At 52.7% G+C, this 13,088-nt stretch overlaps 1 protein-coding gene across 2 annotated transcripts in view; it reads left to right on the top strand.

Annotated features, from left to right (window-relative positions):
* AR (androgen receptor) overlaps nucleotides 1-12,585 on the top strand; it is a 61,869-nt gene extending 49,284 nt beyond the window's left edge. The window contains exons 5-9 of one of the 2 annotated variants that reach the window (XR_015702789.1): nucleotides 2,952-3,096; nucleotides 4,007-4,137; nucleotides 4,687-4,844; nucleotides 5,872-10,047; nucleotides 11,343-12,585. Coding sequence is in view for 1 of the 2 variants with exons in the window: in XM_087749237.1 (XP_087605363.1) it covers nucleotides 2,952-3,096; nucleotides 4,007-4,137; nucleotides 4,687-4,844; nucleotides 5,872-6,027 (590 nt within the window). In the remaining variant the exon portion in view is untranslated. Of the gene's footprint in view, nucleotides 1-2,951; nucleotides 3,097-4,006; nucleotides 4,138-4,686; nucleotides 4,845-5,871 lie in introns of both variants that reach the window. The other variant, XM_087749237.1, reaches the window with a different exon arrangement.
* Nucleotides 12,586-13,088: the final 503 nt, after the last annotated feature.

Below are 13,088 nucleotides of genomic sequence, written 5' to 3'. Positions count from 1 at the left end.
TGTAGAAAAGTCGGCCACTGTGTTTCTAGAGCTTGTTTTTGCAGGCAAGCTGAAAGCAAACTTTAAGTCTTGTAACAACAAAACTGTTGTGTTCATATACCTTTCCTTAAACACTGATAAAGCTTGCGCAAATATTTTTTTTTAAGTGAAAGTAATTGCAAGGTAATGGACAGGTGCACCAAAACCCTTCTCACAGCAAAGGTTAGGAGCAACAAACGCTTGCCCAGGTGGGCTGGAGGGCTGACGCTTGGCGGTTAAGGGACCGCCGGTCCCCGATGAGAACCGCCGCCTGCGGAGGCGGCTCTGGCGCTGGTCTGCGCCGGCACAGGCGGGGCGAGCGCAGCGAGGAGCCTCTGCCGGGGGGTTGGGGTTTCCAGCGGCTTCGCCCTGTTGACGCTGAACCCAGCAAAAGGGGGACGGGTTTGTGTGAATTAGGGTTAAATTTCACAGAGCTCGCCGTTCACGGGTATGTTTTCCATCTCCAACCCACAGTACAGGTTTCCTCTTTGGTGGTGGGATGTATGGGCCTGGCTCCCAGCATACAGGCACAAGGGAAACCAAAGGTCAGAGACCTCCGATTTGCCGCCTTCCTCCCCCACCTCATCCTCTCCAGCATGCCTTGGCTTGCAGTTCATTTCTGGCCCTAGAGCACCTCTTGGGCCCAACTTCTCATAGGGAAGTTCTTGCGTCTCTTTTGAAGACAGTGCATCTGCCATCATAAATACGTTCGTGTTAGCAGGATTTTCTCATCTGGGCGGTTAAGAGCGTCTTTCCTGGGGAACTCCTTCGCCCGAGCACGCCGGGGTGCGTGTCCTCGCCGTCCTGTCGGGAGGGCTGCGCTGAGCCGCCTTCCGAGCTGCCTTCAAACTACGGCAGAAGTTCTGGCCGTCCGTCTTTGGCTTGATCTGCTCTTTCATGTTCGCTCTGTTTTTTTAATAGAGCGTTGTCTGCTAATTCCCTCAGAGGACAAGATAAGTTTTTCCTTCAAAGAGGAATTTAAAAAGGGGAAAACCCCGACCTTAGGGATTTGGGGGAGGATGAGTGTGTAGCAGACCGATAAAATGCTCGTCCTCATCGCTTGGTGCCAGCGTGGGAGCGTTCCCTGCACCGTCTCGCTGCCTACTCACCGCACAGTCCCAACTGCAGGGGCTTCGGCACGGCTCCTCTTCAAGTAACTCAAGTTTTTCCAATCTTTTCAGAAAGTCTAGGCAAGGAAAAAGAACAGTGGCAAGTACGGAGCAGGTTTTACTAGGCAGTGAATTCATCTCTGACCAAATTTACTGGATGAATAGAAAGGTTTTCTTTATAGCATGCAGTACGGTAATTAAATACGAAAATCTAACTTAGACATGTCCTAGAGAGGAGTATGACTGATTTCATGAAGTCCGTGAGTTGCCCAGATGCCTTGTCTGTACTCGTGTGCTGTTAACGAGTTTCACTCCGGCTGCCAGAAGGCTCCTGTTCAGCTGAGAGCCCTCCGGATGGAAATCACCGCTTCAGCTTCGGTAGGACACCACTTGCATGCAAGCTTCAGTTTTGTAATCCGGTGCCGCGGAAGCTGAAAGGAGAATGTACAAATGTAAAGCCAGTTTAGTCAGCAATAAAACATGACTTGGGCTCGTTTGCAGTTGCCAGCTTCCCAAGCAAGAGACAGATGCTTGCCTCAATGGGTTATAAATATATCCTGAGGGTGTTAGAATTGCTTTAATATTTGATTGAAATAACATAAGATTTTCTTGAAACCAGATTACATTGGACTACTTACAAGAATCTGGAAAGAAGTACAGTGTTGGAGGTGATGTTTGTGCGTGTGTTGTAAACATGCCTGGGATTTACTGTGAACCACCATCTGGTAACGCTAATTTGAATTTACTTGATATTTTTGTTCAGCTTGCAATTCAGCAGAGGCTTTCATATTCGTTTTTGTAGTCATTAGATAAACGCGTTGTGTGTTTGACAGAGAAACCGACGCGGACTGTTAACCGTGGGATGAGGCCTCGGGGTTACTCGCTGGCTCTGAGCATTGTACATTAAAATCCATTTACTTCAATTTGGTGAAGTCCTAACGGGTTGAAAATAATGGAAGTTTTTCAGCTTCTCTCCTTGAGTGCCAGAATTGCACCAAAGGAGGAAATTGGTTAATGAGGGCTTGTTTCTGCCTCAGTGCCTGGAGACTGCGATACGGTTAATTGTGTTACTGCTGGGGCTCCCGCTCCCCTTCAGCTGAGTTATTTCTGGTAGCAGAGCAAAGCAGACAAATCCTCATCGGCTGTTCGTTTCACTTTCTTCTGACGCGCTGTCTCACATGGTAATTGTGAACGTTTTGGAACGAAGACTTTGGGGGTTATGCCGTGGGCGCAGAGCAGTAAGGCTCGGGCGGTCTGGGTGTCTAATTAGTGCCAGAAGTGAGGGCTGTGGCAGGGCGAGCCTGGTGCCGGGGGAGCTGGACCTGCTCAGCACCTGCACTTGGACGTGTGATCCTGCAGGGCCTTGGGAAGCCACTAAATCCCATCCTGCTGTATCGTGTTTGTCCAGGCTGTTGCAGAATGCGGCTCGTTCACCTCACTGGGTGTTGCACAGCCTTCAAATACAGTTTGTGAAGATCTTTGAGACTCTTAGGGGGAAGGTGTCATTTATTACCACTTGTCACTGCCTTCGTCTAAAACGCTTTGCTGCTTGTGTTTTTCTTTATCCCCTTTCTCTCCTTCCAGTTGCAGTTTTGTGCTTTGGCTGTTTCCGATTGCCCGTCAGGGTGTGAGCGCCTGGCTGCTGACACTGCGGTCGTGTCACCCGGCTGCGTCTGCGTGCCGTGGGACGAGCTGAGGTCCGGCTGTGGACCGCCTTGTCCTAACGGGAGCACTGCGAGGGGGCTGGAGTCTGCACGAAAGCAGTCCTGGTAACTGCAGGGAGGCAATATTAATGTGTAACATCCCTCTCTCATTTTTTACTAGGATTTCGCAACCTGCATGTGGATGACCAGATGTCAATAATCCAGTACTCTTGGATGGGCCTTATGGTGTTTGCTATGGGTTGGAGATCTTTCACTAACGTCAATTCCAGGATGCTTTACTTCGCTCCAGATTTGGTCTTCAATGAGTAAGTGCAAAATAGCAGCAATCTGATGTTGTCCTTTGTCTGGGTCAGGCTAGGTAAGAAATGAGAACAAGACAAGGAATGTGCTTTCCCATCTGCGTATGAAACGTGCGGCTTGAGTAACGCTGCTTTCAGAGCTGACCAACCGAGCGCAGGAGGGCCCTGCTTTTTCCCTCTGATTGCTCTGCCGTGATCTCCAGGAGCAAAAAGGAGAGTTGCAAAGTCTCTCCTGGTCCTTCTTCTCTTTCCCTCAGCCTTGCCTTGGGTTCGACTTCCATCAGGGCAGCAGCAAGTGCTGGTGCTGGGTGTGAAGGGCCGGTCCATACAGACCCGCCTTTTCCCTAAGGGATTGGAGTTCCTGTTTTCAGCTTGCTTGGTCAGCTGGAGCAGAAACAGAAACAAACGTATATCATAAGTTCCTGACGGGTTCTCTCTGATGTACTGTCAGCGTAAAGCTGGGGAGGGTTTGTTGATACTATGGTAGAAGAGCTTAAAAACAGTACCTCAGCACAGCAGTAAGCAGAACCACGCCTTCTCTCTGAGGGCTCTGCGCTCAGCTTCGCGTCCCTCGCGGAGAGCCACCTTTGGTGAATCGTTGAGTCGTTTTTCAGGAAGGCAGAGGGTCAGACGAACCCCGTAGATCCCAGGTAGTCATCCGTTTCCAGACAAAGAGGATTACACACGGGCATTTTGGAAAACGTTCCTCTCCTGCGCGCAGGCCGGTTGCTGCCAGCGTCCCCCGAGGCAGAGCTCGGGCTGTTGGCAGCAGGGCTGGGGCTGCGGGGTCGGGCAGCGTGTCCTGCCCCCAGGCCACACAGGCAGCGCTTCGGTCTCCCTGCCGCGCGTTGCGCGCCTTGCCCTGCCGCGCGTTGCGCGCCTTGCCCTGCCAGGCGTTGCGCGTCTTGCCCTCCAGGTACCGGATGCACAAATCCAGGATGTACAGCCAGTGTGTCAGGATGCGGCACCTCTCCCAGGAGTTTGGGTGGCTTCAGATCACACCCCAGGAGTTTCTCTGTATGAAGGCTCTACTCTTCTTCAGTATTAGTAAGTACTCACGCCCTTTCCTCAGCAGGGCTCCCGTTGCTATACTGTATCGCCCTGGAGGTATCTGGTGCTTTTCCTGTGCGCATGCATGTACTCCTGTGTCCCACGGGATGGCTGTGGGTGTTCTCCTCTCTGCTTCAGTCTGAGCTGCTCAGAGCCAACGGGCTGCCAAGCATCAGGCCGCCAGCCCCTGCAGCTAGCCCATCCCGCCTCCGTGCCGGGCAGCGCTCCTTCCCTGCGGCTCCCGCAGGAGGCTGCTCCTCAGCCTGACCGCCGTCATCATGGTGGTCTCCAAGCATCAGCTGCCGAGCGGGAAAACAGCGCTGCGCCTTGTTACCTTGCCTCTCTTTTGTAATAAGTGCTGAACAAGGGTCCCTGGGTTAGCAGTAGTCCAACAAGCTGATCAGAGCGAGGGCCGTAGCAGAAGCAGGGCTGGTGGGCAGATCTTTCCTGTTAGGTCTGTGCTGACCACTTCTTCAGCCTTCCTCCTGCTCTTTCATCCTCTCCACTCTGGCAACTCGTACTGTTTCCTTCCCATGTTCCATCCAGTTCCAGTGGATGGCCTGAAGAACCAGAAGCTCTTTGATGAACTTCGAATGAATTACATTAAGGAACTTGACCGTATCATCGCTTGCAAGAGGAAGAACCCTACCTCCTGCTCTCGGCGATTTTACCAGCTCACCAAGGTCCTGGACTCCGTGCATCCTGTAAGAGAGCACAGTGAAATGTCTATCTATACACATAAGAAATGATATAAGAAAGAAACTTTTTACAGTGAGAATGATCGTTCACTGGAACAACCTCGCCAGGGTGGCGGCAGTCCCCATCCCTGGAGGCTTTCGGGATGCGGTTGGGCAGGGGCTGGGCAGGCTCATCCAGGCCCCCTTTCCCAGGGAAGGCTGGACCGGGTGATCTTCCGAGGTCCCTCCCGGCCTGGGCTGTTCGATGATTCTGTGATTCTTTGCGGTTTGTGTTTTAACCCGTGGCACACCTTTGCCGGGACAGTATTGCAGTGTGCTCCCTGATTAAGCGACAGAGAAAGACAGCCACTAACTACCGAGGGAGTGCAAGTTAGCCGTGTCTGCCGCTCCCTGCAATAACCCCCCTTGTGCTTGGGTTTATGGGCTTCCTTTTTTAGCAATGAAACACTCTTTGTAGATGATACTTTTCCATCATCAGCCTAGCAGAACAGCTCAAAATCTCAGCACCCCCAATGAATCTTTTCTGATCCCAGCAGTGAAAACAAATTCTCTATACTTAGAGTTGTACTGGTGAAATGTGAGCCAGACCTTTCCTCTTTCCTGGGGCTCGGCTCCGTGCCCGTGCAGTTATATGTCTACAAGCCAAAAGTAATTTTTAAGAAGCAAAGTCGTCAGCATCTGCACACAGTAAGACAAGTTGCTGTAGGGGTAAGAAGGTGCCATTTTTATACATCCCCATTTCTGTGGGACTCAGTCACGTCAGAGTGTGAAGGGCCATGGCAAAATACGCTACATGTGTATTAATCGTACTAAGACATGCTGCCAGGCTGGGTCGTTGCCCCGCTCCTCCCCAGGATGCCTGCCTGCCGTCTGGTAACGGCCAGCAGGGCAGCGATGGCCAGAGAGCAAAGCAGGTCCCGCTGCAGCGAAGTCCGGCCCTGACCCGCTGCGCCGGCTGCCGGCTGCGCGGTGTCTTCCCAGAGAAATCGCTGACCGGGGGCTTCTCGTTTAACAAACTTTCTTCCTTTCCCAGATTGCCAAGGATCTGCATCAGTTTACGTTTGACCTTTTAATTAAGGCACATATGGTGAGCGTGGACTACCCTGAAATGATGGCCGAGATCATCTCTGTGCAGGTTCCCAAGATCCTGTCTGGAAAAGTCAAGCCTATCTACTTCCACACACAGTGATCTTCCGGAGGGACCTCCCAGTTCTGCCACCCCCATTTCAGCCATCTCCTGCCTGTTATTTCTGCACTAATGTACTGCAGTGCCTTGGGGAATCCCCTCTACAGAGGCGGTACGCCGAGAAGAGGGACAGTAACAAACGACTACCTGCTGGGATTCCTGAGATTTCTACTTTTCCTGAGGTACCTCTGAACTGAACTACCTGCCCCGGCTTCTGCCTAGGTTTGGCTGGCTCGCTGTGCTGGGACAGGGGACTGTGGCACGGTGGCAGCGGCACCGTGTCTACACCCTCTCCTTTGTTCTCCACAGTGACTTTTAGTGGCCCGGGGCCACGGGAGATTGGGAGAAATGCCAGCAGTTGCTGGGTTTGGTTTTTTTTTTTTAAAAAAAACAGAACAAGACCAGACAGAACCTATAAGTTTGGGCGTGGGTTACTTTACTGGCCTCCTTCGGGACTGTTTTATTTGCATTATGGTGCTGGGAAGCAGAGGAGTTAAAATACTGCAGCAGAGAAACAGAGAGGAGTCGGGAGGACGAGACGAATTTGCAGCCTGATGAATTTAGAGGACCTGCTGCCGGGCCAGAACGCTGCCGCGCAGCCGCTGCGGGGTCTGCGCCGGACAGCACGCCGCCGCCGTCCGTGGCCCCGCAGCCCTGCCCACGCAGCGGCGCGGACGGGTGTTAGTATTAGCTGATGGAGCGTTATGGGGTTGTCAGCCAAAGGCCTGGAGAGGAAGATGACCTTTGGAAATCCCCAAAGATGGCAGATGGCTACTGTTTTCCACCTGGGATGTTTTTCCTGCGGCCAGTCAAGCTGGATCTCAGTCTGCCCCGCAGATGCCCGGATGCTCAGCAGTCACATTCCCGTCCTCAACAGCTGCTGCTCCTCCAACACAGCCGTACCCACCTCCGCAAGTGCCTGACGTCCTCAGACCTCACGCTCTCCCTCCTCCCGTGGGCACCTGAAGCCCCCTGCCCAGCCCCTCACCAGCTCTGCTCCCGCTGGGTGTCCGCAGACCCCGGCTTTCCAGCTACAGTACTTATTTTCTCTTTGTCCCAATTATTCTTTCTGATGCCAGCAGACAAGCGTCCCGGGAGCAAAGCAGCGGGGCCGGGATCTGCGAGGCCAGGGGACTCCTGCTGTCAGTCCTGTCCTTTGGGAGGCGGCTGTGGTAACTGGCTGCCGCTGCCATGGCGCTTCAGGGCGTTGTAAAGGAAACGCCGACGAGACCTTCTGCCCCTCCGAGCGGCGCACGCGGCTCCTGCTGATTGCAGCGGTGGATTGCAGCCCCGGGAGACGCTGCCCTGCGCGCGCCGCCTGGCCCCAGCAGCTCAGCGTGGCGTGGCCGTGGCACAGCCTGCGCCCGGGCGGACGCGGCACCGGCACCGGCTGCAGCTCTGCCGTGGGGATGGATAACGGTGCCCTGGCTGACAGCGGCCCTCGGTCCACAAACAGCAAACAGCAAAGGCTGATGGGCTGCGGCCGCGGTGGCTCCTAGCAGGCAGGAATGCCTGGGAGAAGCAGGTTGTTTTTTCAGGCATAAGCGTTGTCTTGACTCTTGTTTCATACCTCAAGTTCAGAAGGAAACGCCGGCCCACCCAACACCCGTATTCAGATTTGTTTATTTGGTGGGCTCTGCTTCCCACAAAGTGGCCAAGCCTGCATTCCCCGCGGTATTTCAATTCCACCGTTCCCGCACAGCCGTGAGCCCACCAAAGCCGCCTGGTCAGAGCGGGACAGGCTCTTGCCAGGGTAGTGCTTCTCATCGGGGGCTGCGGCGCAGTCTGGCTTTGCTGACACACACACCTACGAGGGGTCCTCGTGCCGGCGCAGGCGAACGGCGAGGCCGTGCCCTGCCACCCGCGCTTTGTCGGCGGGCGGTGGTTTTGCCGCAGAGCTTGTGGCGGAGCTGTGCCCACCCAGAGCGCTGGTGTGGTCCTCCGGCACAGAGACGCCACGAGCACCGAGCAAATGCCAGAGTCCGGAGAGGTGAACCTGGCCAGACAAGTGCACCAGATCGTGCTGTGTTCCCCCTGCGTAAAACCAGCTATTCGTGGTTGTCGGATGTCTTTCAAAGTGAAGGGAAGGAGGTTGAGGCCAATTAATTGCCACGTACATGTCGTGCAGAAAACAGCACTAACGCTTCTGCTGCTTGCATCCCCGTCGGCTCTTCAGCAAACGCCCTCATGGTGCGCCTGGGTTCTTTGCAAACTCTCGGCAAGAGCAAACAGTTAATTTTCCTGGTACTTTCCAATCATGCTATGGGATTTTCATTAAGGGAAGGGGTAGAGAAAAAAACCCCAAGCTATCGAAGGAGAGGGTCTCTCTTTGCAGTTATTTGTAATGGGTTTTCCTCCCCTGCTAGATATGGCTCTGGTCGTGCTCTTCCTCCTGAAATCCCTTCACGTAGGTGGCAACAGAATCCGTAGATAACCTTCCTGAGTGCCAGCCAACAGGACGGTGTTCTGTTTTAGAGGGCTGCGAGCATTTTAAATGTTGATATGATCTACTAATATTTGCAAATGAACCAGTAAAAAAATCCTGCTGGTGCATTCCTCTCTTCTTGAACATTTTCTGGCTAGTAGCAGAAGAATACAGTGAATAACCGGGTTGGAAATGCCCTGACCTCTGTCATCAACAGGAGGATGTTTACGAGCCCGCTGAATAGCTCCTTTGGAGAGCTTTATGTTTTGCACAGGCTCATGTCAGTAAAGTTTTCATTAGTTAATGAGAGTGGAGGTATCCTGCTGGGTACTTTCTTTCTGGGAGATAGATTGGGAAGAAAAGAAACTTAATAGGGACTTGCATACACTGATTTGCTGGTGGAAGCATAGTGCAAATGAAAAATGGTTTAGAAGGGGATACTGCCTATGCGTCATCTGCCAGATGCGTGCGACTCGTGCTTGATGCCTCTCCAGCCGCGCGTGCTTTAAGAAAGGAGCAGGAGCTCCCGCGCAGCACCCCCGGCCGGTGGGGCAGGGGAGCGCCCGGCTGCCGCTGTCGACAGGCAGAGCCGCCTGTGGGCTCCAGCCCGGCACTGGGCTTGTCGTCGGCCTCTCTGCAGCATCAAAGCAAACTTCTGCAACTTTTTATTCAGAAGTTGACCTTTTGTGATACCATCAGAGGGATGGCTGGAGGATGCGGGAACCAGGATCACTGGCACCTGGGTGTCTCTTTGCCAGGGAGAGTTAACACTGTTTCCTTGTTTATTTTCATGGGCTGCTGCAGGAACTGGGGAAAGAAGAGGCTTAATACCAAAGTCCAGATCCTGCCATACATCTTTGTACTTTGTGTTTTCTTCTGCGTTTTCTTGTCTAGTTTCGCTTTAATAAAGCAAAGAGAATTTCACCATCTTCACAATCACGTAGAAGCTGTCCCTGAGGCTTCCCTCGGGACGGCCGAGCCCCGGGAGAGGGGACCCCCTTGGCATCGCTGCCTCGCCCGGCCGGGGAGCAAACCACGTCCAAGTCCCCCTTTGGTTTCACTGGCTCTGCTCTGGTTTATCTAGGATGTGTGGGCTTTTGTGCTGGCTTCATCTGCGTCACGGCTCAGACCATCAGCTCCTGCCGAAGGCAGCAGATGGAAGACAAGGAACACACCCGTTGGCGTCGGCCCAGGAGCAGCATTTTTGCACGGAAGGGTACAATTTCATGAGATAAAGGCTGCAAGATGAGGTTGCCTTTAGTTAGCGCAGGAAGAGCTCTTCCTCAATCCTACGTAATGCCAGCAGCGGGCCAGTTGCGTGCCCGGGCAGGCAGCGTTCCTGGGCCAGCGGCCGCAGACCTTCGCCCACCTTCACGCACCTTCGCCCAGCAGGCTCCTGCCAGCGCCAGCCGCGGTCAGCAGGCAGCTTTGCTTAGCAGGAGTGAGAGCTAGGGTAGGGGCTCTCGGAGTGAATGTTTCTGGAGAGCCTGGCAGCATCTGAACACCCTTCCCACAGAAGTCAAAGGCCCTTTGTGCTTGGCTTCAGGAAAAATGGAGTTAAGCCAGAGCAATGAGCGTCACGCACCGTGCACGGCAAGGTAAATACCGAGTGGGGCAGCCCTGTGGAGGGAGGGCAGGACGCTCACCGCCTTTACCACCACGCGCTGGTTTCACGCTTGGCGCTCTGGCCCGTGCGGCGCCAGCGGGGTCGTGGCCGTGGTCGGCAGGGATGCTGAGGTGGTACCCAGTGTCGCCTGCCGCCCGGGCCGCAGGGAAGCGGTGGCCTCCCTTGCAGGGCCACTTGCCAACACAGGCTGGCTCTGCAGCTCCCTGCTACGTGCGGCTCTCGCTCCACTTACTGATCTCTCCCCCTAGATGTTTCAATAACATATCTTAAACATATATTTTTTATATATATATATATATATATAAAAAGGCATGCCCCATTTTATATTGCTAAAGATACCTATTTAATGTAATGCTTTAAGAGAGTTTCTTTCCCGATTGCAACTAAATATTCTTCAGGAGATGAGTCAGTATGTGCCAACGTTAATGGAAACTTTCAATTTAATAATTTTTTCTGGTTAGGTACTGCCCAGTTTTCAAAGGTCCAGCCTTTATTGGCATGAACGGAGCATACACTGGCATAGTCTGGTGTCGATACCTGCTTCTCCAGCTTTCTTGAAGCTGATGCTGGTTAGACAGGGATAGTATTTGCACTTGGGGGACAACAGAGTGTCCTTTATTTCTGCCCTCTTTGACTGCACAGAGTGTCCTTGCACTTTAGGGCAGAATACTGGAATTATAGAGCGGTAGCTGTTTTCTGGCTGTTTCAAAGTAGACTTTTAGAGGCACAGAAGTCCTTTCTTGTACGATAACGACTGGCTGAGCCGAGCTCTGCGCTGTCACGTCCCAGTGCCTTCTGTCGGATGGCAGAGTACCTGGAAGGCGTCAGCCGCGCGAGATGCCCGCGTGGCAGGGGGACAGGCAGCGGTCACCAGCGCCGCAGGGCTGGGACCCCCCGCGCTGCCCGGGGCAGCGGGGACGGCGACGCGCTGCAGGCCCTGGGCACGGCTGGGCAGCTCCAGCGCCGTCGGGGGGGACGGCGCTGGCTGCAGCCTTCCCGCGCCCGCCTGCGCTTGCTCCCCTGCTGCCAGGCAGCACGGGGGGACTTGGGCTCGTTCCCTTTTAAAATGGCAGGGGAACCTGCGCTTGTGATTCAAAAAGTAAATATCTATGCCACACGTAAAACCACAGCAAATTTGTAATAAGCTGCTCTCTGTGCCAGGTATTTTGTGTTCTGTGGCAATTTAATGCTGTTTCTATTCGTTAACATGTCTCTGTAATAAAAAGAGTTCTCTATATTGATATATTTTATTTTCTTTGTAATAAGCTAAAAAGCTCATCGCTGGTGCCTTTTTGCCTGGGGAGGACTCCCAGCTCACAGCTAGATTCATGGAAGTAACAAAGCATAATGTCTCTGCAATTGCTCCTTTCACCGTAGCTGAGTACAGTCATGAAGCGAACACCACAGGGTTACAAAAGACGACCGAGTAGGCTGCAGAATGGGCAGAAGGACTTCAGGTACAGTAACGTGGTTATTTCCCTAGGCCTGGCTCCAAGGTGAGGGCTGAGCTTTCGGCTTCCCACGCGTGACACGGAAAAGCCTCTGCCCTGTCGGGGTGGGACTCTGCTGCTGCGCTGCGAGCCTTTGTCCGCCGCAAGATGCGCAGCAAGGTGGAAGCGTGCACGTATCATTTTATTACAGTTGCAATTGTACGACAATTGTCTTCTCCGTCACCTTGCAGAAATGGCAGTGTTTTGCCTAAATTAATAGCGTCTGAGGTAAATTCTGCTTCTAGAAAAGGTTGTTAGTTGGATTGTTGCCACTGCTCCTTTTTTTTTTTAATTGGAGCTATGATCTGGCCCGGAGTACATTGAATAAGGAAAGCAGAGACCCACAATGTTGCGACATCAGCGAGGCTGGAGAGCAGTGACGGCCGCTGCCTTGGCCAGCGAGAGGCGGTGGGGGATGCCCAGGAGACCACTGTGACTCAGCAGTCACCGTGTGGGACTGAAGGACAGCAATTCGAGGAGCCTGTCTGCCATCCACGATAAAGGCAGAACCCGTTACGCGATGCTAGGGGGAATGAAAACACTCACTTTTCTACTGTTTCAGTCCGTGCTTGGGTGCCATGCAAGCGCTCGGCCTGTGCTGTGCCACAGGGCAGACCTTCACGCTTGGTGTTCGGCTCTTTTTGTAATCTTGAAATCTGTTGTTTTTCTAAGTATAATAAAGGCAGAATCTCATTTGTTGGAACACTGCTCTCTGCGTGTATTTGGCTTTTGTTTCAGTTATGTGCATGAAAAACATTATCCGGTGTGACAAGCATTGGCTGTTGACGATGCCAGGAGTAAGGGGGTCATTTTTCAGTGGCCGAGGCTGTATGTTGGGTTATTCATAGGCTGTTTTTCACAGTCAGATTTTGCTATTAATCACGTCTGAACTGCTAATTCATTTACACATCAATTGACTAATCCTTTTGTATATGCCTCTTTGGGTCTTTTAAATTGAATTTTATTTGATTAATGTATTTTTCAAAGCAAGGCGCTAATAAAGGCCAGTGTCCTCCTCCTCTTGTTGTTTTCAGTATCTTTATGAGCAGTTGTAAATCCGTTCTTCTGGAACTGTGTTATAAAATTGACCTACCCTCTCCAAGTAATAACAAAGGCTGCTTATCAGCCCGCTTTTTAAATTCAAAGTACAGATGCGAATACTGCACAGGGTCAAGATTTTGTTCGCTGTGAGACAAACCAAAGAGCTTGGGAAAAAAACAATACCTCATCAGGCCACAAATAGCTGGCACTGTGTGGTGCGTAATTGCACAGCAGTGGTAGATGTACCGATACCCCGCAAGCACAATGTACTGAGCAGCGCAAAGCCCCTTGCCCATGTGGAGTGGTGTCGTGTAGTCTCCTGCAGAGAATCTGGTCCCGTCCCTCTGTGTGAGTCACGGTTCAAAATGAACGTGTTACTTTCAAAATTCACCCTTAATCGACACGAACAATCCGCCACTGTTCCCGGGCTGCGGTGCTGTCTCGGATACCTGTCAACGTCGGTGTCCCCCGTCAGACTGTT

The sequence above is a fragment of the Nipponia nippon genome, unplaced genomic scaffold (assembly GCF_047370975.1).
Source record: "Nipponia nippon isolate SJK-2023a ecotype South Korea unplaced genomic scaffold, ASM4737097v1 scaffold_12, whole genome shotgun sequence".
Lineage (NCBI taxonomy): Eukaryota > Metazoa > Chordata > Aves > Pelecaniformes > Threskiornithidae > Nipponia > Nipponia nippon.
Note: the sequence above shows the minus strand (reverse complement) of the source record. Positions and strands in the feature narration are given on the sequence as shown.